This window comes from Talpa occidentalis, unplaced genomic scaffold (assembly GCF_014898055.3).
Source record: "Talpa occidentalis isolate TD23 unplaced genomic scaffold, MPIMG_talOcc4v2.1 talOcc4.16, whole genome shotgun sequence".
Taxonomy (NCBI): Eukaryota; Metazoa; Chordata; class Mammalia; order Eulipotyphla; family Talpidae; genus Talpa; species Talpa occidentalis.
The window spans coordinates 14,258,995-14,283,339 of NW_023601653.1; the positions used below are offsets into that span (position 1 = coordinate 14,258,995).

Genomic DNA, 24,345 nt, shown 5'->3' on the forward strand with positions numbered 1-24,345 from the left:
TATTTAGTCAGAAAGTTTAACCCTCTTAACTCAAAATCGTTCTATCAACATCAATTTCTTATTTACTAAAGACTGAATGAAAACCCTTTCATTTCATTTTAAGGTAGCTGAATTTATAATCCATATTTAAAAGGTACTTCCAGGGTTAGAATTATATGCAGAAAAATGCAAACAGCTTATTTTAAATATGCTTGAAGGAGAAAATTCCACTGAATTAAATCTTCAGGTAAAATTTATCAGTGCCAACACCTGTTCATCAAAATTAAAATGGAATAACTTTACCAAAATTATTTCATTTTATTGTCCTATGTTGCAGTTACTTGCGTTGGCAGACATGCATTCTCTCCCCTAGATATTAAAATTTGAGCGAGTCTTAAAAATTATTTACATATTGTATCTTCTAGCTAGTTTAGGGATTTGACCAGAAGTTATAGGATATTTAAAAGCTGCCCCATCCTTCAGCTCTTATCAAGGGTTTTATATTGTATCTGTGAACTTCTATTGTGTAACCACCATGCAGATTATTGTATCATTACCATCCAGTTCTACTGAAAGCTTTTCCTGTTGCTTGGCTAAGGACAGAGGGGTGAAAAGGCATATTTTTTACTCTCCAGAATTTTATAGCTTAGGAAAGGCAACACTGAAGAAATGGAGGTGAGCAAAATACCCATACCCACATACATATATTTCAATAATTTATTTCTTTGTGAAATGCTTAGCCTTAGTCCTTATCCCCATCCCCCAAAGGGGAATACAGGTAGACATCTCTTCCCAAAAACTTTCGGTGGATTTTTAAAAAAGATTTATTTATTTATGCATACAAGAGTGGGGGTACAGGACAGAGGTGTGGGGGGTGAGAAGATCCACCAGAGACAGAGTGGGGAGAAGAACAGGCAGATGTACTGAAATACACTGCTGAGGGGAGCAGCGGGGAGATAGGAGAGGTCTGCTGCGCCATGTGGGTTGCTCCCTGGCCGGGGATCAAACTCATGCTGCAGAGGCTGCGGATAGCCTCATAGGTTGCTTCTTGAGCCATTGTGCCACCAGGGAGGGCTTTCAGTAGATTTTAAATATTGACTTTTTAAAATATCTGACATTGCAATAAATCTGAAATAAAAGCTTAAATAAACTGACCAAGACACAAATTTTTATGTGTAACTACCTTTATCAAGTAAAAATAATGCTACATACAATTCCTGTATTGTAAGGATTCTTCCTTCTTGCCAGTGTTTTCAGATTTGAGAATAATGGTTTACTCCGAGAACCTATTTTCTCCACTGAGGAACCAAAAGCATTGATGTTTTTATCTGTCTCTATATGAGTCTATGGTATCTAACTCTTAAGACTTGGTAGTTATCCGGATGCAAGGTGCTGTTGGCATGAAATAGGGACTTGTTTTGCCAGGGAAGAAAAATGAGCATATCCAAACCATGTTTCAGAGGTTGGACATACTTCTGGCAAGAATTGTACATAGGTTAATGTGTCCTGAGAGCATCACTTCAGAGTGTGGAGTTATCATGGTGATGTTGAGACTAATCACTTGATAACGCAGTTTCTGCCACATTTCTTCATTGTAATGTTCCCTAGTTATCAATAAGTAATCTGTAGGGCAGTTCTGTGAGAAACCTTGTGAAAGTTCTATGCTTTAAGTTCCTTGTCCCCTAGTGCATTTAGCATTGATGATTGTTACCTGTGTCATTGATAAAATGGCAAATTTTTACAAATGACACTATAAGCTTACCATGTTGTTACTATTATTTCTATTAATACTACTTATATTTCCATTTATTCTTCACTGACTATCTCTTCTATCCTTCTTTATATACCTGAACTCATGAGTTCCTTTCTAGATCAGAATATTATAGTTAATTCCTGTCATTGTCCATTTTGATGTTCACATTCTCCCTAATTTTTGCTGATTAGAACCTAGTCAAGCTGGCCGCTGTTTTGACTCCCTTTCATCAGTTTTGAGCAGCTCCTTTCTGGAACAATAAGATGTTTGGGTCTCCATGAACTTTTGCTGTCTCAGCTTCTAAATCATTTATTTTTCTAAAGAAGTTATTACCTTTTTGAGAAAAGTAGTATTTGGAAATATTTAGAAACCAAAACCTGAGCCCTGAGCCCTATAGCAAGTAATATTAGCAAGTAGCAGTAATACTTGCTATTATTTTTGGGCCTGTTCTTATAACTAGGAAATTGTGTGTGTGTGTGTGTGTGTATGTGTGTGTGTTTAAAAATCATGAATTCATACTGAGACCTCTAATTCCACTCTAATGCTGGAATGGTCTTTGTCTTCATCCCTCAACCTATTTTTATATTTCCTTTCTCTCAAGGAAAGGAATCCTGGTTCCAACAACATCAGTATAACTGCCCATTTATTAACTTCTAGCACATGCACTTGTTTACACATGTGCATGTGCACACACAGACACACACACACACTCTATAACCAGTACCCCCAGTCAAGTAGAATTCAAGATTTATTTGCAGTGAGGGTATAAACAGTATTGTCTTCAAAAGGTACTTAGCCCAATTTGTTTTCTTCAGTATAGTTACATTATCTATTTCATATGTATTTAGATTCATGTTTTTGTTTGTAATTCATTTCGTCTTTTCAACCCAGTCTTTTTGTTTTGATTTTGTACTTTGACTACATAAAACATTAATATGGTACAAAAGTCAAAACTAGATAAACAGATATACTTAGAGAAATCTTCTTTTCTATGTATTCTGTTCTTTCTAGCTACTCCCTGTAGGCAATCTGTTTGATTTTTTTGCTTTCTTTCTACCCACTTGTTTATTAATCAAAAGAATATATATACATATATATATCTTTTGCATTTAGATATATTAAAATTAAAATACACCTCATTTTTAGAGCAATTTTAGATTTACAGAAAAATTTAGCAAATGGTATACAGAATTCCCATACTGTATCCTCTATTTCTTTTATTAATAGCATCTTGCAACTACTGTGGTATGTTTGTTAAAACCATAGCTAAAGTCCATGGTTTCCTGGGGTTCACTCTTTGTGTTATACTGTTCTATGGATTTTGACAAATGTGTGATGTTACGTATCCACCATAACAGTATCATGCAATGTCATACAGTATTTCACTGCCCTGAAAATCCCCTCTACTTGTTATTTATCCCTCTCCCCACCCAGGCCATCTCAACCAATGATCCTTTTACTCTCTGTAGTTTTGCTTTTTCCAGAATATCATATAGTTGGAATCATATAGTACATAGCCTTTTCAGAGTGACCTCTTTCTCTTATTATGTATTTAAAATTCCTTTGTGTTTTTTCCTTTGGTAGTTCATTTCTTTTTAGCACTGAATAATATTCCATTGTATGGATGCACCGTAGTTTGTTTATTAACCTATTGAAGGGCATCTTGATTGCTTCCTAGTTTTGACAGTTATGAATAAAGCTACTGTAATTCTGTCTAGGGTTTTGTGTAAATGTGATTTCAATTCATCTGGGTAAATGACAATGAGTTTGATTGCTGGGTTGTATGGTAAAACTATACCTTTGTCAGAAACATTCAAACTGGCTTCCAAACTGTACTATTTTGCATTCCCTGTAGCAATGAATGAGAGTCCTATTGTTCCAGTATCTTTGTTAGCATTTGGTGTTGTCAGTGATCCAGATTTTGGCCATTTTAATAAATGGGTAGTGGATTTCATTATTGTTTTAATTTGCAATACTCCAGTGATGTGGTATATTAGCATCTTTTCATGTGCTTACTTGCAACCTATGTATCTTTGGTGAAGTATCTTTTCACATTTTAGCTCATTTCAAAAATTGAGATATTTTTCTTCCTTTTAACTTACCTTTATTGAAGTAACATTGCATTGCAACAAATTTTAGGTGTGCATCATTAAAAATCAACATGTCTATACTATGTTAAGCTTACTACTCAATTTGTTTTCTTATTGTTGTGTTTTAAGAACACAACAATATATATTCTTTGTATATTTTGGATACCAGTCCTTCAATGTTTTGTAGAGACTTTTTTTTTTTGCCAGCTTGTGGCTTAACTTTCATTCTTTGAAGGCTACCTTTTGTAGAATGGAAATTTTAAATTTTAATGAAGTCCAACTTACCAGTTTTTTATTTAGGGATTATGTTCTTGGTATTGCATTTAAATAGCATCACTGAATCCACAGTCACTTAGATTTTCTCCTCTTATAAGAGTTTTATGGTTTTCTGTTTAGTTTTCTTTAATTGAAGTAATATTGACTTACAACACTATATGCATCATAGATAGGTTCACATCTCTTAGATGTATGTTACCACACCACCTCATCACCAAGGTACCGATAAATCTCCACTATAGTACATTGGGTGCCCCCTGCTCCATGCTCCATGCCACACCATCACCCTGCTCTCTGCCTTTCCCCTCCCTCCTGTATCCTTAATTTTATAGTCATATTTCTAGGGTTTATTTTGGTTTGGTTTCATCTGATCCTTTGATTTGTTTCTCTGTATTATACATATCAGTAAAAACAGTATTTGTCTTTCTCCTTACAGCTTTTTATTTTTTATTTTTTGCTTAGCATAATCTTCAGTTCCATCTATGTGATTGTGAATGGCAAGAATAATGTTAGAAAAATTTCAAAATTTGATGGAAATTATAAGCCATGAAACTCAATAAACCATAAGCAGAAAAAATTTAAAGAAAGTGACACTAAGGTTTATTAAAATAAAATTACTAAGAATCCAATGATGAAAAGAAAAATCCTGAAACAACCAGAGGGTGGTAGAAGACACATTATTCACATGGATATAAAGATAAGAATGAAAATAGACTTCTTGTCACAAACGATGTGAGCCAGAAGTGATGAAATACCATCTTTAAAGCACTGAAAGAAAAAGCTGTCAACTAAGTGTTCTATTCTTAGTGAAAATATCTTTCAGAAATGAAAGTGAAACAAAAACTTCAGAAAAACAATCTCTGAGAGAACTCACTGTGAATAATGCCCCTACCATCAGAAGATTAGGAAAACTTCTTTAGGCAAAATGATATCAAATGGAAATTTTGATCCACCAAAAAATGAAAAGCTTCAGTAGGATAATAGATGGGTAAATGTAAATTAAAATTGTCTCCTTTTTTAATCTCCTTAAAATATAATTTACTATTTAAAGCAAATATAATAATAATGTGTGGTTCATAATGTATGTACAAATAAAACATAGTAATCTCTTTTTTTTCTTTGTAAATAACCTGCTTTGTTTTTTCTCTAGAAAGTGGTAAAATTGTCATTTTCCCCAGAGCCAAAATTTCCTGTTTTAGAATTAAAAATTTCCTTAGATTTTCTTTGAATATGTATAATTGTTAATAATCCTCAGGAACAAATAATTTCTTTCAATTTGAATCTAACTGCAGATCAGGAACATCTTCTTCTATGATTTTTTGATTTTTACATAATTTAATCCCATATTCAGAAACTTACAAATGCTAAATTTGTACTTGATACCTGTTAGGGTTCTCATTTCTTTTTTATTTTATGTTTTCTCCATGTGATTTTCTACAACACAAAATTGCCTTTTCTTAATTTCTTTTTATTTTTCATTTTATTAGACTAAATTTTACAATTTAATACCTTTTATTGTAGTTTAATTCTGGAGACTTTTGACACAATTTTATATCTCTAGGAAGAAAAGTCAGAATTTACCCCAGAGTGCTTTTGTGGAATTTAGTTTATAAAGAGAAATCTCTTATTTTCTTGGTTCAATTAGGGATGGTTTCATTTCCTCTCCAACGAAAAGTAACATCTAGCCTCTTTCAATAAATAGGTGAAGTTTCTTCTTTCTCAGCACAGGGATTTCCATTAGTTTGTGATAATAGTTCTGTGTTTTGTGGGAGCAGGAAGTCTGGCCAATAAATATCAGACCAAAACTGTCTTCTTTGTAAAGACTGAGATTTCAAGTGATTTTAGGTTTTACTCCAGCCTCCAGAGTAGACTTCAGTTCTTTTTTGAGGTTGAGCAGCCCATCAGGGACTTAGCAAGAAGGAATGGAGACTCTGGACACAAGCTGTGTTCCTTCCAGAATCATACTCTTCAACTCTCCAACATAGTTTAGGTTTTATCTCCAGTAAGGGATATCTCAGAATAAGTAATGGAACATGTCAAATTTCTCCCATTTTGAAGTATTGCCATTTTGTCAAGGTAGAGTTGTATTAAAATATATTATTAATTTTGTTTTTATCAACACTGCATATAATTTAGAGGGATAGGTGCACGCCTCTTCAGATATATATTATTGGAACCACTCCAGCACCAAAGTACCAGAACAGTTGTTTTAGTGGGTAACTTTCAAAAGAACGTTTTTCCTTTGGTGTAGCTATTAAAAAATGGAGGATTTATTCAGAGTAACATAAGCAGCTGGAGATTTGACTGGGTCATTTTGATCCCCAGTGGGAGTTAACTGCAATTCAACAATGTTCTCAGCAGCCGACTTAATTTTACTTCAAAGTTCTAGCAGTTTCAGAAGAGAATCTAATTATAAGATACTTTATGGAAAACATTTGGAAATTGTTTCCTACTGGTGCAGTTTTTAATATAGTAATCACATTCCTTCACTTCCCTGTCCCCCCAAAGTCCCCACTAAATTATGTATCATTTAGGGTATATTATTTGTTACACTATTGAGAAGGCTTAAAGATAAAACAACATATTGGGGGCAGCTGATACTGTCTTTAAGGTCTTATTCTTATCAACTTAGTGATGGTGTAGGACTCTTACCATCACACTTTTGTCAAGCAGAGTCTGGAGACAGGGATATATAGCTTAAAACTAGAAATAAGGTATAGGTCAAGACAGATATAGGAAAGGAACAATTTTGGGGGCAAAGTGTCATTAGGAAAAAACTAAAACTTAAATTTGTAAGTCCTTTCACTATATTTTGGAAACTTCTTAAAGTATTTCTTAAAATTATCTTTGATGGGTATTATTAATTTGAACTTAAGCACTGTTGAGTTTGCTTTGATTTACTGGATATATTGTACATTAGTAAGAACAAAGATGCACATTTCATTTCTTCCTGTGTGTTCTACTGTATCTCACAACAGATCCCTTCTCGTTACACCTCCCCTTTTAACCAAAATGTGCCATTGCATAATTTAATAGAATAATAGTCTTAAGGCTTTTTGATATTTTTTGCTGACAGTAACTACTACATTTTTTTATATGTTTCCAGATTTTGTTTTCAGAGTAACTGTATGGTACTTTGAAATATAGGTATATTTGCTAATCATGTCATTTTTTATAAAGATTTATTTATTATTTATGCATACAAGAACTGGGGTACAGGCCAGAGGGGTGGGGGGATGAGAGGATTCACCGGAGACAGAGTGGGGAACAGAACAGGCAGATTGACTGAAATACACTGCTGAGGGGAGCAGTGGGCCAGACAGGAGAGGTCTGCTGCGCCATATGGGTAGCTCCCTGGCCAGGGATTGAACTCATGCTGCAGTGGTTGTGGATAGCTTCATAGGTTGTGTCTTAATCCCTTGTGCCATCAGGGAGGCCCAGATCATGTCATTTTAACATTACTAGAAGTGAAGTGCTTCCAAAGAAATGAGAGCCAAGAGTACATTTTAGCTCAAGTTAGAAAAGATCTGCATTTGAATATTCAAATTAATATAATTTATTTGGCTTACTAAATGTAATGAAATTAAGTCATACTTATTTTTGGGGGGTAATTCTTCAAATTTATTTATTTTTTTTTAATTCTGGGAACATTGCTCTACAACACTGTATATGATTTAGAGGTGTAGGATCACACCCTTCAGGTGTATGTTGTCACACCACACCCACCACCAAGGCACCCACCATAAACCATTGTGCCCCAATAAATTATGTATCATGTTGTTCTCCCCTTCTGGGAGCCTGATTTCTACAGTGAGATATCTGGGGCTTGTTGTTTGGTCTTACTGACCCTTTGTTTGGTTTCTCTATATTCTACATGTGAGTGACACCACCAAGTATTTGTCTTTCTTCTGCTGACTTGACCCGCTTAGCACAAGCCCTTATAGTTTCATCCATGTTGTCCCAAGTATCACTTACTGTCAGGAAAATGCAAATCAAAATCACAATGAGATACCATTTCACCCCTGTGACAATGGCCCATATAAAAAAGACCAGAAACCAACCAAGTGTTAGTGAGGTTATAGAGAATAAGGAATCCTCCTACACTGTTGGTGGGAACGTGCACTGGTCCAGCCCTATGGGAAACAGTATGGAGATTTATCAAAATATTAAAAATAGATCCGCCATCTGATCTAACAATTCCACCCCTAGGTACCTACCCAAAGAATGCAAAAACAGGGCGTCCCCAGTGGCGCAGTTGTTGAGCGCTGGGTTGCGAAGCTGCTTGCAGCCTCTGCAGCGCCGGTTCCATCCCTGGCCACTGGGCGAGGGTCCCACATGGCGCGCAGACCTTTCCTGCTGCCCCGAAGCTCCCCTCAGCAGTGTACTTCGGTCCTTCTGCCTGCTCTACTCCCTGCTCTGGCTCTGGTGAATTCTCTCACCCTCCCGCGCTTCTGACTGTACCCAGTGCTTGTATAAATAAATAAATAAATCTTTAAAACAAACAAACACGTGGGTCTACAATTTAAAACAAACAAAAAAAAATGCAAAAACACTGATTCAAAGGGATATATACTCTCCTAAATTCATTGCAATACTATTTACAAAAACAAACTTATGGAAATAACCTAATAGCCCAATGGCAGATGAATAGATTAGGAATATGTGGTATATATGCACAATGGAATACTTCTCAGCTATGAAAAAAATCCTACTTATTTTTGTAGTTTATTTGGAAAATAGAAATTGTGAAGATAAGATAAAAATTATGAAATTTTCTTAGAATTTTAGGATTGCTTCTGGTTTCTGGTAGGTTTTAATCAAATCACTTAGTATTTCATTACTGGGACCACAGAGGGGAAATATCTCCCATATTTCAATTTTTAGAAATTGTATTATTTTTTATCGAGGTAGCATTAGGTCATGTAGACACTCTCTTCTGAGTATGTATCAAAATTCCAGACGTCCAGAAGGAAATCGGGTGGACAGAGAAACCATAATTTTCACAGTTTAGGTGCAGTGAGTCACTCTTGTCAGAGTGATGGAAACTCCTTAGAAATCCAAGCTCCCAGATGCCAGCCTAAGGTTCTTGTAGACATCTTTCAAAGAATAGTCAAGCATGATGCAAGTTAACTCTTCTGTTCAGTTTCATGTTCTCTACTTTTCAAATCTTTAAAAATATACCAAAGAAAGCTGCTAAAATTTCCTTTTGTTTGTTATATAAAATTACTTTTAGAGATTAGATTGTATTTTAGAAAATATCTCCATTTTCTTATACTGCAGCATGTTTAAGTATGTCCTCCTATTTGAGAATATTTTGCTGTTCTCTCATTCTTAAGTGGAGTGAGGTCTATACAAACCATATGTTCCCATTAGCACATTGATGCTCTTAATTCCATCTCATTTAGGTCTGTTAGGTTTCCACTTTCACATCTAAACTGTAAGGATAGGTTTATGTGAGTGCTCAATTTGTGATATCTAGTAAGCTCATTTAGAGAGAGATTTTCTAGAACGAAGCTTGACCTCTTTCTCTGACTTTCATGTTTTTCTAGTGAAGCTGGAGAATCAAATATAGTTTTCTGTCCTTTGAAAAATGTTGTACCTTAAATAATATATCCCTTGGTGTGAAAAGCTCCAGTTCTTCAGACTGCTTTTCAGTAGCTGACTGAACTTTCCAAGATTCATCACTATTCATTGCTTTCTGCTTTAGTGCATGTTTGGAGTTATCCTTACTAAAAGGTAATTTTCATTCTGGGTTATGTTAGGAGAAAGATGCCACATAGTAATTCATATAGGCAAAGTTTAACATAAAGGATTATTAAAATATGCTAGAAGAGTAACTATGACTATATAGAACAAAATATACAGAGTACTCAAAGAAGTAGAGTACTTAAGGAAGGAACTTGGACAATGTCCCCTCTTCAGACATCATTGGAGAAGATAGAATTGCAGCCCATTGGATGACACATCTCTGTTTCACCAACATTATAGGGACTTTTGAAGCTGGGGTGGCCCTTCAGAGTTGTGCTAGAGTGGAAGGAGGTGGCTCACTTCTTTGACCATTAAGTACAGGCTACCCTAGAAAGAGGCTTTGGCTTTACACAATGACATGACAGCTCTCCCTGGTGCTGTAAGTGACAGATTTTGGTGTGGGATCAAATCTGTTTGGAGTACTTCTGTTTGGTCACAGTTGGGTGTACTGAAAAGGTGTTTTCAGATGATGGAAATCCATAGCTGAGGAACTGAAAAATTCCCTTTCTCTAGATGAAAATTAGTTTATCTTTAAGATGATTAAGGTGGCACACTAGGAAATGATTCAACAGTACCATATGGTAAATCAGAAGTTGTTGATGTCTTTGATTGTCCTGCATATCTCCCACATTATTAGCTTAGACAGTTGACTTATCTAGCTTGGATTTAATACCTCAGTTAGACAGGATGTGGCTCAAGCATTCCAATTAAGACGTTTGATCTTGGATCTTGGCTATTTCATTACATGCTGGCAGATGGTGAGAATGTTACACAGGCTGAAGGATAGGGTCATGTTTTTGAACTTGCACTGGTACATCTGGAAGGTTCTCTCCTACTTTAAAAATATATTTACCTCAAGGAATATATAAAATAGTCAGTATTATTGGTCTGATTCATTAAAGGTAGCTTTTTGGTGGAAGAGAAAACATCAGTTTTGATTTCCCTTGTTAACTGTAAATTAGTGAAATGATTTAGTCAAAAACCATTTGTCAGGTGTTGTTACACATGCCAAAAAAAAAAAAAAAGCATATTAAATTCAGCATTCAAATACCCACTAGGTACTACATACTACTCTAGATACTAGGGTTGCAAATAGAAGTAAGATATAGACCTCCCTGTTTACTAGTTGCTTCCCCCAAGAAAGGATTCTATTTCAGATTCTACTGTGTATTTATTTTTAATCAAGCAGGTCAAAGTTTGACCTTGAAGAAAGAGGTTAACCTTGAAGGTTTGCTTCTGGAGTTTTCATGCAAGCCCTTTGCTTCTGCCCCGTGTCTATACCATCATGTACTCTGACAGGCAAAATTGATGAAGATGCTTTTAGGATTAGAAAATAACCTAAATCTAAACTTATCCTAAGCGTGAGACAGTTATAAACCAGGATCACAGATCTGGAAAATTTCTATTAAGACACACAGTCTTTAAAAACCCAAGAATTCGACTGAGCTGTGACAGAAAACAAATTCACCGGATATATCTACACACTTACACACATACACCACACACACAACCAATGACAAAATATCTTCTGTGGAAGCATAATTTCTTATATTACATTGTTGTATGTATACTAAAAGAAACCTCATTTTTTTTTTTAGTGATTCACACAGAGTATTTAAAAATATTTTGAAAATCTTAAATTTTTTTGGCTAATTTTGGCCCCAAAGTAGTGATTTGACCAAATTGTCATCTAGATTCCAATTTTATTTACATCTATCACCTTTAAATACTTATACTTCATTCTGTGGATTAGGATGATTTGTCTTTGTGCATAAATTAGGAGAAATGGATATTATATATATCCTTTAGGATGCTTTGAGATACTGAAGATCCTGTAGATTAAATGTTCTGGTTGTTGAGGGATTATTTGGATAGATAATGGTTATAACTCTCTTATTTAAAAAAACTCATTTGTTCTTTTTCTATTGAGATTTCATTTTTCATAATTATGTAAATTGACACATTTGTTCTGAAGTTATGTAAGTGAAAGTATTTTATTAAAATCCAAAATGCTATACAAGAATGACATATCAATTCTTAATGGTTAGTGGTGCATGTCTCATTAGGGGTATTATAATTCTATTTCAATATTTTAAGAAATATTGAATAATTGGTAGTGGAAGTACTTGTGAATAACAGCATTTAAAAAATGTCTTAATGGGGTACATTTACAAGATTCTATATTAATCATTCATTTGGCCATTTTAGTTCTCATTAGTTCTTCATGTGTTTTTTAACTTATTAGATTTTTCCTCCATGCATTTTTGTCTGCTGTTCTTAAGAGAATATTTTGATCCTGTTGAATTTACAAACACTATCATGTCTCATCTCTTTTTTTTTTTATATGGGATTTGTTATTTTAGTCTTATTTTCTGTGATTTTATGTTTTTCATGGACCCAAGCTGACTTTATTAGTTTATTATTTCTATTTTCCATTGACATGATCAAGTTAAGAAGTATTCTCCTTCATTTTTGTAGTAAGCATTTATCTTATTTTATTTTTTTAAATAAAGGACCATTGCTTGTTGTGTAATTTCCTACAACCAATGATTTGAACCATGGAAGTCACCCAAAAGTACCAAATCATTAGTCTGAACCATCTGTCCTACATCTCTTGGTAGTACTATGTCCTCAGCCTACCCTTGACTATATTAATATTAACAGACTGTGCAAAATCCTCAATTTCTGTTCTCATTTTATTTATTCTACTTTGATTTAGTGTGCCTGTGACCTCGAGTTAATCAGTTTTCTGCTGATCTAACAGGTTTAATATCTAATTTGTATTCATTTACTTTTCAATGTAAAATGCTTTAGTTCTAAGTTTTATTAGTTTATGGTTTAACTAATATATATTTCAATACTTTCTTTGCTTTTCCAAAATTTTACTTTAATGTAACTGAACATTTGCATCCCTTGAAAATATACTATAATAACAGAAAAATTATACATATAATAGAATTCTGTATACATAAAATTAAGTATATTATTGTGAAATAATTGTATATAATATACAGATGAAAATGGCAAGTAATATGATATTGTCTCTTAAACATAATAAAACATTGCCATCTGCAAATGATAATTTTAATATTTTGATTGTGAAGTTATTGAATGGTTTTTCACATTTTTTCCTGATCAGACCTACCTCTCACTATGGTTTGGAAATTAATGGAAATTAAAGAATACCTACTATATGGAGACATATACCATTTTCACTGAACGTGCAGGCTCCTTGTCTTGTTACTATAGTGTGGTGGTTATTTCATTCACCTCACACACATGCCTCTTCATTTAAGAATTCTTCTCGTTGCCCAAGGTTATAAGTTAATCATCTGGCTGTCCCTATAGCAGTTATAGAGGTTAGGGAATGTGGTCTTTATTCAAAGCAGGCATGTACATGTGCACAACTAAAAATTAGCATTCTATTACTATAGAAGGAGGGCTAAGTGTGAAGGGTCACAGGAGTAGCAAACTATCTATTGGGAGATTGCTGGCAGTCTGTAAGAGAAACAGTATGTGCTCAGGTAAGGTACTAGGTAAGAGCAGTTTTGGTGTATTGAAGGCAAAAAGCCCAGTGTGTTTAAGCATTATGAACAAAGGGTAGGAAGACTGGCAGGGGGTATTAGGACAAAACTGCCAAGGCGTGATAGACAGATGATAGAACCTAGAGTCAGACACCTTGGATTATAATCTAAAGTCATTTCTAGGATGATGAAAATTGAGTAATAGCAAGAGCATCATTTTCTACACTTGATTAAAAAAATAATCCTTACCCATCTTTATTGGGCAATTTGTAACTGAAAATATTTTTTGTATTTGAAAGCACTATTTTATATAATAATTGCATAATTATGTTTATATATACCAACTATAACACATTGCTATGTTAATATAGTTATTATCCACATATAATTATGCTTTATATAGTATAGTTTAATGATTGTGATACTATATTGCATATAGAAAATATATTTATTTCACTTACTATAATTTTGTATTTTATATACATCTATCATCCATCTGTCTGTTTATTTATATAATCTGATAAGGAAATATCATTTCTTCCATGTTAAACCATGTTAAACTGATGTTATTATTCTAGAAGTATTTTTCTTTGAGCTCAAATATGTCTCCCAATGGCATTTATGAATAATAATTTTTGTCATTTGCAACAAGGTGGAGCTAGTTCAGTCTTTCATCTACATAGTTGCTACATATTAAACAACAAAGGGAATAGGATTGATTTTATATTCTATAGAAAAACATTCTGACATCTGGAACTTTAGGAAAACAGATGTCCATTAAAAAGTTTAAAAGGAGGGGTTGGGGGGAAGCAAATATTGTCTAAAAAATGATAAATGTTAAAATAAAAAAATCTAAAAAAATTAAAAGTTTAAAAGGAATTTGAAATAAAGGAAACTCTCAGTTTAAGTTCATATAGTTTCTTTTCTATATCTAATTGAAGATTATATGTAGCTTGATAAAATCTTTCCCAGGTGCCTTAAATTGTAAAGCAGTGAAGTAGAAAATAATTTCATAGACCTAACTTGTGTATTGTCTTTAGGGGGCAGTACTAAACCACTGATAAATTTTGTTATTTGTGCTAATGCTACTGTAATAGTTAATACAAGACTAAAATAACAATGATATTGTGATGCAATTATATACATACTTTAATATTAATAAATTGTACAGGTGTTCAACTGAAATGGATAGTTTGAAATTCATTTAATAATTCATTCAATAAATAATCATTAAATTTCATTATGCACCACATATTGTAAGAGACACAAAAGTGAGTTAAGTGATTGTTTGGTTCAAATAGCTTATAATTCACTAGTATAAGGAAACTGCATTTGTTTGTACGTATGAGTGTACTATGTGTGTGCATATATGTGCAACTCTTTCAGGGAAAAGATATTAAAAATTAGTAATATTAGGCAAGTCACAAACAATTTTATCTTGTGCATCCCTTTTATCTTGTGCATCCCTATCAGGTAGGAATTATTATTATACTTACTTTGCAGATAAAGAAACTAAAGATTAATAAAACTGTGATTTGCTCAGTGACAGCTTGGAAGTGGCAGAGCCAGGACTTAAATGTATATCTACTTGATGTCAAAGTCAATGCTTTTTGCCACTATATCATCTATCAATCTCCAGGTATATGTGAAATATCTTAATATAAAAAACTCAGACTTGCAGAATAGAGCAATTGCATTTGTAAGATGTCTGGAAATTTTTAGGGAAGAGGTAAAATATGAACAGTATTTTGAGGAACCCATGTAATTTAAAGAGAATACTAGCATAAAAATATTAACACTAGTCAATATTTATTCAAACCTCAATATGTGTCAGTCATCTTACATGCATTGCTTCATGTAACATTTAATAGAATGTTCTATTTATTATTTTCCCAGTGCATAGATAAGGCAAATGAGGCTCAGTGATCAGATCTGATAATTATCACAGCAATAGTGGGTTCATAAGTAAGAGAGATATAATTTGAATCCAGGACTAATTTTAGGACCAAAACTCTTCACCATTAAAATATGATGCTCAATGGAGAAAATGGAAATTATGAATAAAAATCTGGGACATAACTAAAGGGTAAACAATTCCACTTGTCTGGGGTGAGTATAACAGAATGAGAAAAAGAGCTGAAAATCTGGACATAGAACTTCAAAGTCAGATTGAGGAATGTGGGTATGTGTTGTGTAGTGGGGAATATTTGAGATTATAAAGATTGGATCAAATAATTATAGTACCATTAACAAAATATCAACAGGGTCAAACGATCCTTAATTAGTGGGGGAGATGCTAATTGATCATTGTATTCATTTTTGTAGACAGTGGTTGATCAAACATATTTCAATAGATGATCTTGTTAATTAAGTTTTTAAATATCCTGAGTTTTTTCATTGAGATGATTTGCAGGATAAAAATCCCTGTGGTTATCACCTTTTATTATTGCTTTGATATATGTATTTATGATGGTACAGGCTGTTATGTAACAAATTACCAAAAATTTCACTATCATCGATAGCAAAAAACTCTCAGTTGTACATAACATAGTACATATACATAGTACGTAGTACAAATATGCTTCTGATTTAGACATCAATTATATTAGCTTGTTTGTTGAATATACTGCTTTTTATGTTACTGTACAGAACAAGAGGGCACAAAACAGTGTTAAAGGGATAAACAAGTAAATCAGACAGCCTGGGTTTGAGTATGTTTTCTGCCATCTACTGACTCTATGACCTTGGATTTTACTGACCTCTCTGTACTTTAGTATTTATTTACCTTAAAGCGTTGTTGTGTGAATTTAATAGAGTGCTCAAAAGATTGAGCCCATTATTATTGTGTCTTATAAATAGCAACTGATTGAGGGACTCAGTTCACAATTTTTCATTTATTAAAAATTGATAAAGGAAAATTGAAAATGTGAATGCAAAAATATGTGAGTCAAAAAACTCTTGTATTCTATTTTTGTAGGCAACTATATTGGGGGGCAGGTGCTATTTATAATATATCAAATGTCTTTGTAACTTCAATAATCATGATCTCTTAGTATTGTGCTGAACACTACATTTGAAGGATGGACAAACATCTTTTAAAAATTCAGTCTGTTGAGCATTTAGCAGATTTTTTTTCTTCAGCTGTGGCACAATTTGTTGCATTTTTTTCTTTGACAGCCTCCTCACATTTCTATATGGACCTGTTAATTTGATCCCCTACTTCTTTTTCATCTTTTGTCTCCTGGGAAATTTCTTCAGTCAACATTTTTTATTCTCTTATTGAATTTTATGTGTTTGTTTTATAGCATTCTGTTCTTGTTTCAGGGATGCAAATATCATCTATTTCTATGAGGATACTATTTGCAACTTTTTTCACTATATTTATTTTGGCTTTAAAAGGCTTCTTTCAAATATGTGGTGATCCTTGGATTCTTCTTTATATTAAAAAGTAAAATTAGAGGCCTCCCTGGTGGCACAGCGGATTGAGTGCAGCGCTGTAAAGCTATCCGTAGCCTCTGCAGCGCGCCAGTTTGATTCCTAGCTGGGGAGATTCCCACATGGCGCGGCAGACCTCTCCTGTCTTGCCTGCTGCTCCCCTCAGCAGTGCCTTTGGTCCTTCTGCCTGTTCTGCTCCCTTCTCTGTCTTTGGTGAATTCTCTCACCCTCCTGCACCTCTGGCCACTACCCCAGTGCTTGTATAAATAAATAAATCTTTAAAAAAAAATTAGGAACTGCTTATGTGGGTGGAGCTTGTTGAGACATGGCCTTCATATTGGGGGTTAAGGCATAGGCACTTTGTTAGGGACTTATGGATCTTTCTTTATGTAGATTAGTTTCTATAGAGAGGCATACATTCTGATCTCTATATGATGAATATAAGGTTAGCGGCCATATTCTCTAAGGTAAATGTTGGAGTACTTGGGATAAATTGGGAATCTTGGTTTAATCTATTACTGTTCACTTAATTTCTTTGTTCTTAGAGGCACCCTCTGCTGTGTGCATTCTTAGAATTTGTAATCCCTTTACTTTATCCTTTTACTAAACCATGCAGTTCATTATTTCAAATAGTGATAACCTCTTTGGTAGCATTGTAAAAAATTGAGTTTCCTTCTTTTTAGGAATTCCTATTGCAGTGAAGTATTTTCATCCTATTCCTCTGGATTGCCTTTTACTTTAATTTTATGCCTAAACTTACATTCTGGATAAATCATTATCTTACTTCTATGCTACTCTTCAGATTTTTTGGGGGGGTCATTCTTATTATCACTTTGTGTTTTTACCAGTCTCAGCCAGTTGTTTCATTTTTAACTTAAATGATATATTTTTATATTTTGCTCAGTCACAAGGCATTGTCACAACTAAACCTAGAATTAAGCTTACTTAGGCTTGCTGATAGATACCACCAGTAATTTATGTAGTTTAATTCATGTTAAGATATCAAAATAACATTAATATGTTGGTATAATATAAATTTGATTTCAGAGAACTTCATCTACAATAAATTTGTCACCAGGAGAAGTGGAAGATGATGATGATGATGAAAATACTTGTGGGCCCTCTGGACTCTGGGAGGCGCTGACTCCTTGTAATGGATGCAGGAACCTTGGCTTCCCTATTCTTGCACAGGTAAATGTTTACTTTTCTTAAGGTACAATGAAACATTAAAATAATTGCCTATGTGTCAAAGTAAATATTCAACTCCCCCCTCTGAAAATCCAACTACTATGTTGTTCATGTTATTCTTTTACTTCAGTTAAAGATCAGTAAAATGGGTACATCATTTGTTGTATGTGTATGCATATGTAAATATAATTTATACCAGAAAAATTGAGGTACTTATGAGATTTTAACATTTTCTCTAGAGATATTCCATTTTATAGAATGCAATTTTGAAATTAAATAGCAGTTTATATTAAAATAATAAAAAATCATTTATAAGAACCATATTAGGCATCTTTAAAAGCATAGTCAAGGATTATTTTTCTTAGAACATGGAACATTGTAGAATAATGTATGCCAATGAGGATTATGCAGTGCAATATAAAAATAAGAACAAAACACTGGAACATTGATTACAAGTTTGAACCCATTTCATTATCCATGAAATCAATTTTGATTCTGTTCTATTATCTTCAAATTCCTGTTGTGTGTTTTGAACCACAAGCCTTCAATGGAATTTCAGAAATGAGTGAAATAAGCCAAACAGAATTATGAAATTTGAAGTTACAATGAAAATATTTTGAGGTAAAAAAGTGTAATGTTAAAGGTGGAAAAAATACTCAACAGAAAGCAATTCACAGCAAATGAAAGGAATAGTGTTCACTAATTCACAGTAATTGCCCAGAATGGCTTTATAACCAAAAATCACATTTTCTGATTTGCAACAAATGTGAAGTAATTTTGTCTCTGAAACCATCGTGATTTTGAAATGTGTATGTCATCACTTGATTGTAGCCACTCAAATTGCAATATTTATTGTGGAAAGCTAAGCAAGGCAAATTGGCATATAGTATTTAATCTGTTCACCTAAATATGAACTATTTATTCATAAAACTTAAAGATAATTTATGATAACAATTACAGAATTGGTATCAAAATATACTGAACTATGAATTTCATAAAGCTACAAACTCTTTTGCTCAACATTTGTCTAATGCCAACATAGTTTCTGACATATAGTCAGAAGTAATAGTTGAATGGAAATGATTTGTATATTCTAGGGTTTCATCTCTTCACTTAAAGTTTTTACATATAATGTGGACCTCATACCTGTAAGTGTAAATGAGAAAGGAAATTAGCATAAGTTTTATTTAAATATACCATCACCTGCTTTATAGCTTACCTAATTCAATGCCTTTGCCTATTTTTTTTTTGTTCATTGAATTAAACATCTTTCTATTTTATATTTTAAAGTAGAATTCTTAGGAAGTATTAGGGTGCTTATAGTAGCCAGATCATTCTAATCATAAAGCCATCAATAATATGTGGCTGAATTTCCCCAGCACCTTTTATTTGTTTTATTTTATTAGGCATGCTAGTAGGCTTGGTAATACCTTGGTTTTGGTTCACAATTTTGGTAATATTAGCTATTTTTCTATTAATATTGGATACTTTTCTGTGAAGACTGTTAATATTTTAGTATTTACATTACCACAAAATATTTACCTGTCTGCAGCTTTACTTTAAAAAAAATGTTGTGTTATATAGATTTTTTTGCTATCAAATTCATTGAATTTCTCGGTCTTGTTTTTTGTTTAATTCATCTCATCTACAATTCGTTTTAGCATATTTCAAATATGACTCTAGTTTTCCTATGATTTTCCAGTGGATGGTAACTTCCACTCCTTTATATTTTATTCTATTTGGTTTAGGTTGTCTTTTAAAATCTTTATTTTGTTTCCCAGATTTAAAAACCACATTACATAAAATATAAAGCAGGGACAATTATTGTTTAAAGTTATTAGGTGATATGACTGCCTGATTTTTAAAAATATATATTTTCTATTATTATTTTATAAGTATCCTTATTGGGGTTTTAGTTGTTAAAGCATTTAATCTACACAGGTAGTTGAGAATGGTTACTGCATTAAACCTATACATTTACAAGAGTAGAATTCTTTTACCAGTATTCTCATCTACTCTTACTAATGTTCTCAATTTGTTGATAAACTCTCCCTTAATATATATAAATATACATATATAACTATAAGAAAATTGATTCATGTGTGATAGCACAAAACTATAAAAATACTTTTCTATTTTATACTAATATTAATGTGTAATGGTTCTTTCCTTTCGTATAATACGTTTGTTATGATGCCTCCAGGTTCATATTAAATGTAAATTTATCCCACAATTGGCCACATTTTAAGAAAACATGTATTTTTGAAGCCTTTTTTTCAGAACATTAAAAATCACTAAGCCATTAACACTGTGTATCTAGAACTGCATGAAAATCTACCTTACGGTTTGCTATAGGAGCCTGTGGATCAGTGGCATAGCAAAGCATTATCCAACTACATATATTTATTTCATCTATATAACACTTAATTTGATTGGATCCAGCAGTCGTGTTTAGTTTCAGAAACATGAGGCTTATGGAAATAGACCTATTTTGAATCCAAGTTACCTATACATTTTTGTTCTGGATTATAAGACTATGTGATCAAACAGATTTTTTACTTGCAAAATTAGAATATTGGCTGATCCCTGTGGCTCTTACCCCTCTAAGATTACCTTAGAGTTTTTGCCAATTTTTTTGATTCGATCCAATATTAAGTTTTATCTATGTTTTTCTGTAGTATTTAATCTTTCCATTGTGCCTAGATTACTGATATTTCTGCAAGAAGCAACGTCTCTTAAATTCATAAAAATTTAGAACTCAATATAACATCAGAGCATTAAATTAAGGTTTAGTATAATCTTAAAGGAAGAATTAGAAGGTAATCAAGATTGATGAGACTGGGGAAATGAAGGCCTTTCTAGAAAGTGTAAATAAGCACAAATTTGTTTAACACTCCTGACAATAATCACTATTCCTATTTATAAAATGCCTAGTGTTTGCCAGATATTTTACATGCATAATCTCTAATTCTCAAAGTACCTGTTTAACTAAGGAAAGAGTTAGGGTACTCAAAGTCAGAGTTAATGAGTGGCAATGCTATATTCAAACCTGGATTTTCAAAAGTTATGATGTGATGTGATGTCGCTTTCCTGGTATCATTTACATTATCCTTCCTCTTATTGGCTGCTTCTGTCTGTGATTATATATTTTGAAAGTTTTGGGAGCATAGTCTTTGGCAAATAACTGTGGACCATAAATGGATGAGAGTCTTAGAACATAATCTTTTAATATTTTATTCTGTCATTTGTTCATGTATTTACAAAAATCAAATTAAGGGAAAGTTAGAGATAGTTCAGAGCCTGATTATAAATTATTAATTTTATTGCTACCCTTTCCTGTTAATAGAGTATGACTTATTAGAGCAGACAATTGAGTTAAATTGTATAATGGTAGATGATACTGCTTTCCTCCACAGACTTAGAAGAGATATCACCTCTGTACCATATGGGCTTTGAGGCTGAGGCTCTTTTCTACAGTCATTCCTGCTGGGTAGAGACCCTCTAGCTTCTATCCTTGTTCATTCAGCCTTCACTCTGTCAGGTTGAGATAACGGGGTCTCAGTACTGAGCCTTGACTGCTTCTGCAGTTACTATAATCATGCCCCCTCTGGAGAGAGGCCAGCAGTTTTTTCTAGACATACCATCTGTGGACAAGGGCTTGCCACCCTTGCTAACAGCATTCAGACATGTTGAAAGCATCTACTATAGCCACACTGGCTCTGCTTCCTTCTGAATCTGTGAAGGCTGCTCCTGTTTGCGCTGTTTTACTTCTGAGTCTGTAACTTGGTTGCTGTCACATCCACGGCACTTGTGTTGATACTTATTATTTCCATTCCTCCTGCTACTACCCATGCCCCTTTATCAGGCTTTGTGACTGCAGAAGTATGTGACCTTGTTTGGGGAGGAATATTGAATTCATCCCTCCATATTAAAATTACAGTGGGTGGTCTCAACTATTTCAGGGTTCATATGAAGGTTCCTGATGCTGAATTCATCTTGATTCCCTTCATAGAAGTGAACAGAATCTGCCTATGGGCAAGACAAAGAAAGTTAGACCAGAAAAGTCTCCTCCTGTAGCCATACAAAGAAGAACTTATAAGAACTCAGAGGTCGTAGGTCCAATCTCCCATCTGATGCAAGGACACCCCCCCACATAGTCCCACAGTGATGCCTATGATCATTCCAGGTTTGCCTGAGCAGTTCCAATGCCAGTGAGAGCTCTGTCATACCCAGTGAATAACCTCACACCTTTTAAATACACATGTGAGTATTTCTGCTGGTCAAGTCATATGCATTATAATATTTTGATAGCTGCTAACAGATTGTTCACATGCATACAAGAACATCTCACTGCCACTGATGTATAAAATTATCAGCACATAACAGTCACGAGCAGAGTTTATGTGACTCACAACACAGTCGACCAGGGCTGGAGTCGCATATGTTCAAGGACAGGTAGTATATGTTCAAGTAGTATATGCTTATTTAAGGTCAGCATGTTGCAGCTGGCATTATAATTTGGATATGAATTTAAGAGTTGCCGACAGCCGAGGAATCTCTAAAATACAGCCTTGGGGGACTCTTTGGATAAGTGCTGAGAACCTCCCCAATGTGGCTTCCAAACAGAGACTTATTTAACTGTGAGCCCTTTTTTCATATGCATGCATTTTCCAAGTGAGCCTCAGAACTAATGCCTCTGCAGATGTTTAAAAGCAAGACTTACCATTGGGCTCCTATTGTCTTCCTCAAACCCAGGTATGTTCAGTTTGTTTCCAGCTGGGAGGGCCTGGGTTCCACTGAAAGCCTCTACTGGTGGTTTCAGCAAGTAAACGAGATTTTCCCAGTGAACAAAAAGATCTCTTGTATCTGAAGGGGGACATAGCTGAAGGTAGAAAGAGCGGCCCGTGACAAGCTTCAGGCGGAGCTGTTGTTTGGTGCTGTTATGGATGGATATCTTTACAAGCTTCAAGGGAAACATTCTGGTTAGCTCTAAGATCTGTGTAGGCTTGTTACTTCTTTCCCGGGGGGCGGGGCTGTATCTGTGGTAGTCATCAGAGAGAGTGGCTGGTCGGGCCAGCAGCATGATGTCAGGTAGTGTGAGGTGGGGGCTGGTACGCACGATGCCCACAGTTACCCTTCGGGCACGGCTGTGCACATCAATCACTTCTCCTCTTTTGCTGATCTGTATGAAGTCACTCTCAAACATCGGTGCATACTTGAATATAGCATACTCCCCTTTGTACAGCTGCTGCTGCAGTTTCCCCATGCAGGTGTTAAACATGCCCGTGGCAGGGCTGCTTTGGGCTGTGTAATACGGTAAATCAGGTGGACAGCTCATGGCTTTATTTTATAGAGACAGCTCCTGGGGGCTCTCCATACCCTCCTTACCAAACCTTGCAGGATTTCCTGGTCTTTCTAACAGGTGGGCTAGTGGTGGTCTTTTGCAGGTATTCTCTCTGAGTCACTGAGGTCAGAGTGGGGTGCTGATTAGGACTGTTCTGTGCCAGAGACAGGATTTGATTCTTAATCTCAATTGCCTCTCATAGTCTCACTGCTTCTCTCCTGCCCATTGTGCTCTGTCCCCAGAACACACCCTTTGTTTCTGTTGCCCAGGAGCTCCTCCCTCAGAACAGGAACTCTGTTCTCTCAGTAACCCCCCACCCCCTCACCATGCCACCCATGCTGTGGCTTAGCCCCGCCCCTTCTCCCTGGCAAATTGCTTTCTGAAAAGGTTAGGCAAAGATTCCATTAGGTGTAAGTTTAAAATATACATATTCTTTCATTCAGTACTTTAACTATAGATAATATACTTTAAAGAGATAATTGGACAAGTTGGTAAACAGGTTAGCACAGGATATTTATCAACATATATTGCATCTTTAGTTTGTTCTATCAAAGCGAATACTTTTCTTCTTTCTGCATTGAAATATTTGGTTATTTATGGTAAGATAAGTATGCTTACTTTATGATTTGTAGTCCTATTCACATGTCAGTAGCAATTCTTCCTGTCCAAAGTCCTTATATCTTAATTTCCATTTCATGTCTGTGTTACTTATCTTATATTCAACAAAAACAATCAACCTAACAGAAATTTAGCAACTAAACTAACATTCTAAAGGTATCCAAGCAGTATTGATGTTGTTTTGAAATAACTAGGTAGTATTGGACACATTATAAATCAATTTAGGTGCTTTAAAAAAAAAAAGTTGAAGCTAAATAGATTTCCTTAAAAGCACTAGTATGCCATATACATATATTACAAGATATTTGTCTCAGGGTTCCATAAAGAACCTGAGTTAATTGCCTTGTCTCCAGGGAAACTAGAAGTTATATTACTTGAGAATTTTTTCCC

At 34.2% G+C, this 24,345-nt stretch overlaps 2 protein-coding genes across 2 annotated transcripts in view; one reads left to right on the top strand and one right to left on the bottom strand.

Moving 5' to 3' along the window:
- The window catches only part of ANKS1B (ankyrin repeat and sterile alpha motif domain containing 1B), a 793,190-nt gene that overhangs the window by 160,461 nt on the left and 608,384 nt on the right, over window positions 1-24,345 (top strand). Inside the window, exon 9 of the mRNA XM_037513805.2 lies at window positions 17,853-17,996. Within this exon, the coding sequence (XP_037369702.2) occupies window positions 17,853-17,996 (144 nt within the window). The remainder of the gene's footprint in view (window positions 1-17,852; window positions 17,997-24,345) is intronic.
- Window positions 21,210-23,603, bottom strand: GARIN6 (golgi associated RAB2 interactor family member 6). Its single transcript, XM_037513814.2, has 2 exons — window positions 22,717-23,603; window positions 21,210-22,022 (listed from the first exon to the last, which is right to left on the bottom strand). The coding sequence occupies exons 1-2, from the start codon at window positions 23,329-23,331 to the stop codon at window positions 21,909-21,911; spliced, it is 729 nt and encodes a 242-aa protein (XP_037369711.1). The 5' UTR covers window positions 23,332-23,603; the 3' UTR covers window positions 21,210-21,908.

Excerpts from the sequence above, each read along its gene's own strand:
- GARIN6 (XM_037513814.2), bottom strand. The coding sequence starts at position 23,331 with ATGAGCTGTCCACCTGATTTACCGTATTACACAGCCCAAAGCAGCCCT. Across the intron at positions 22,023-22,716 it reads AAGACAATAGGAGCCCAATG|GCAGATTCTGTTCACTTCTA; the intron begins GTAAGTCTTGCT and ends TCTTGCCCATAG.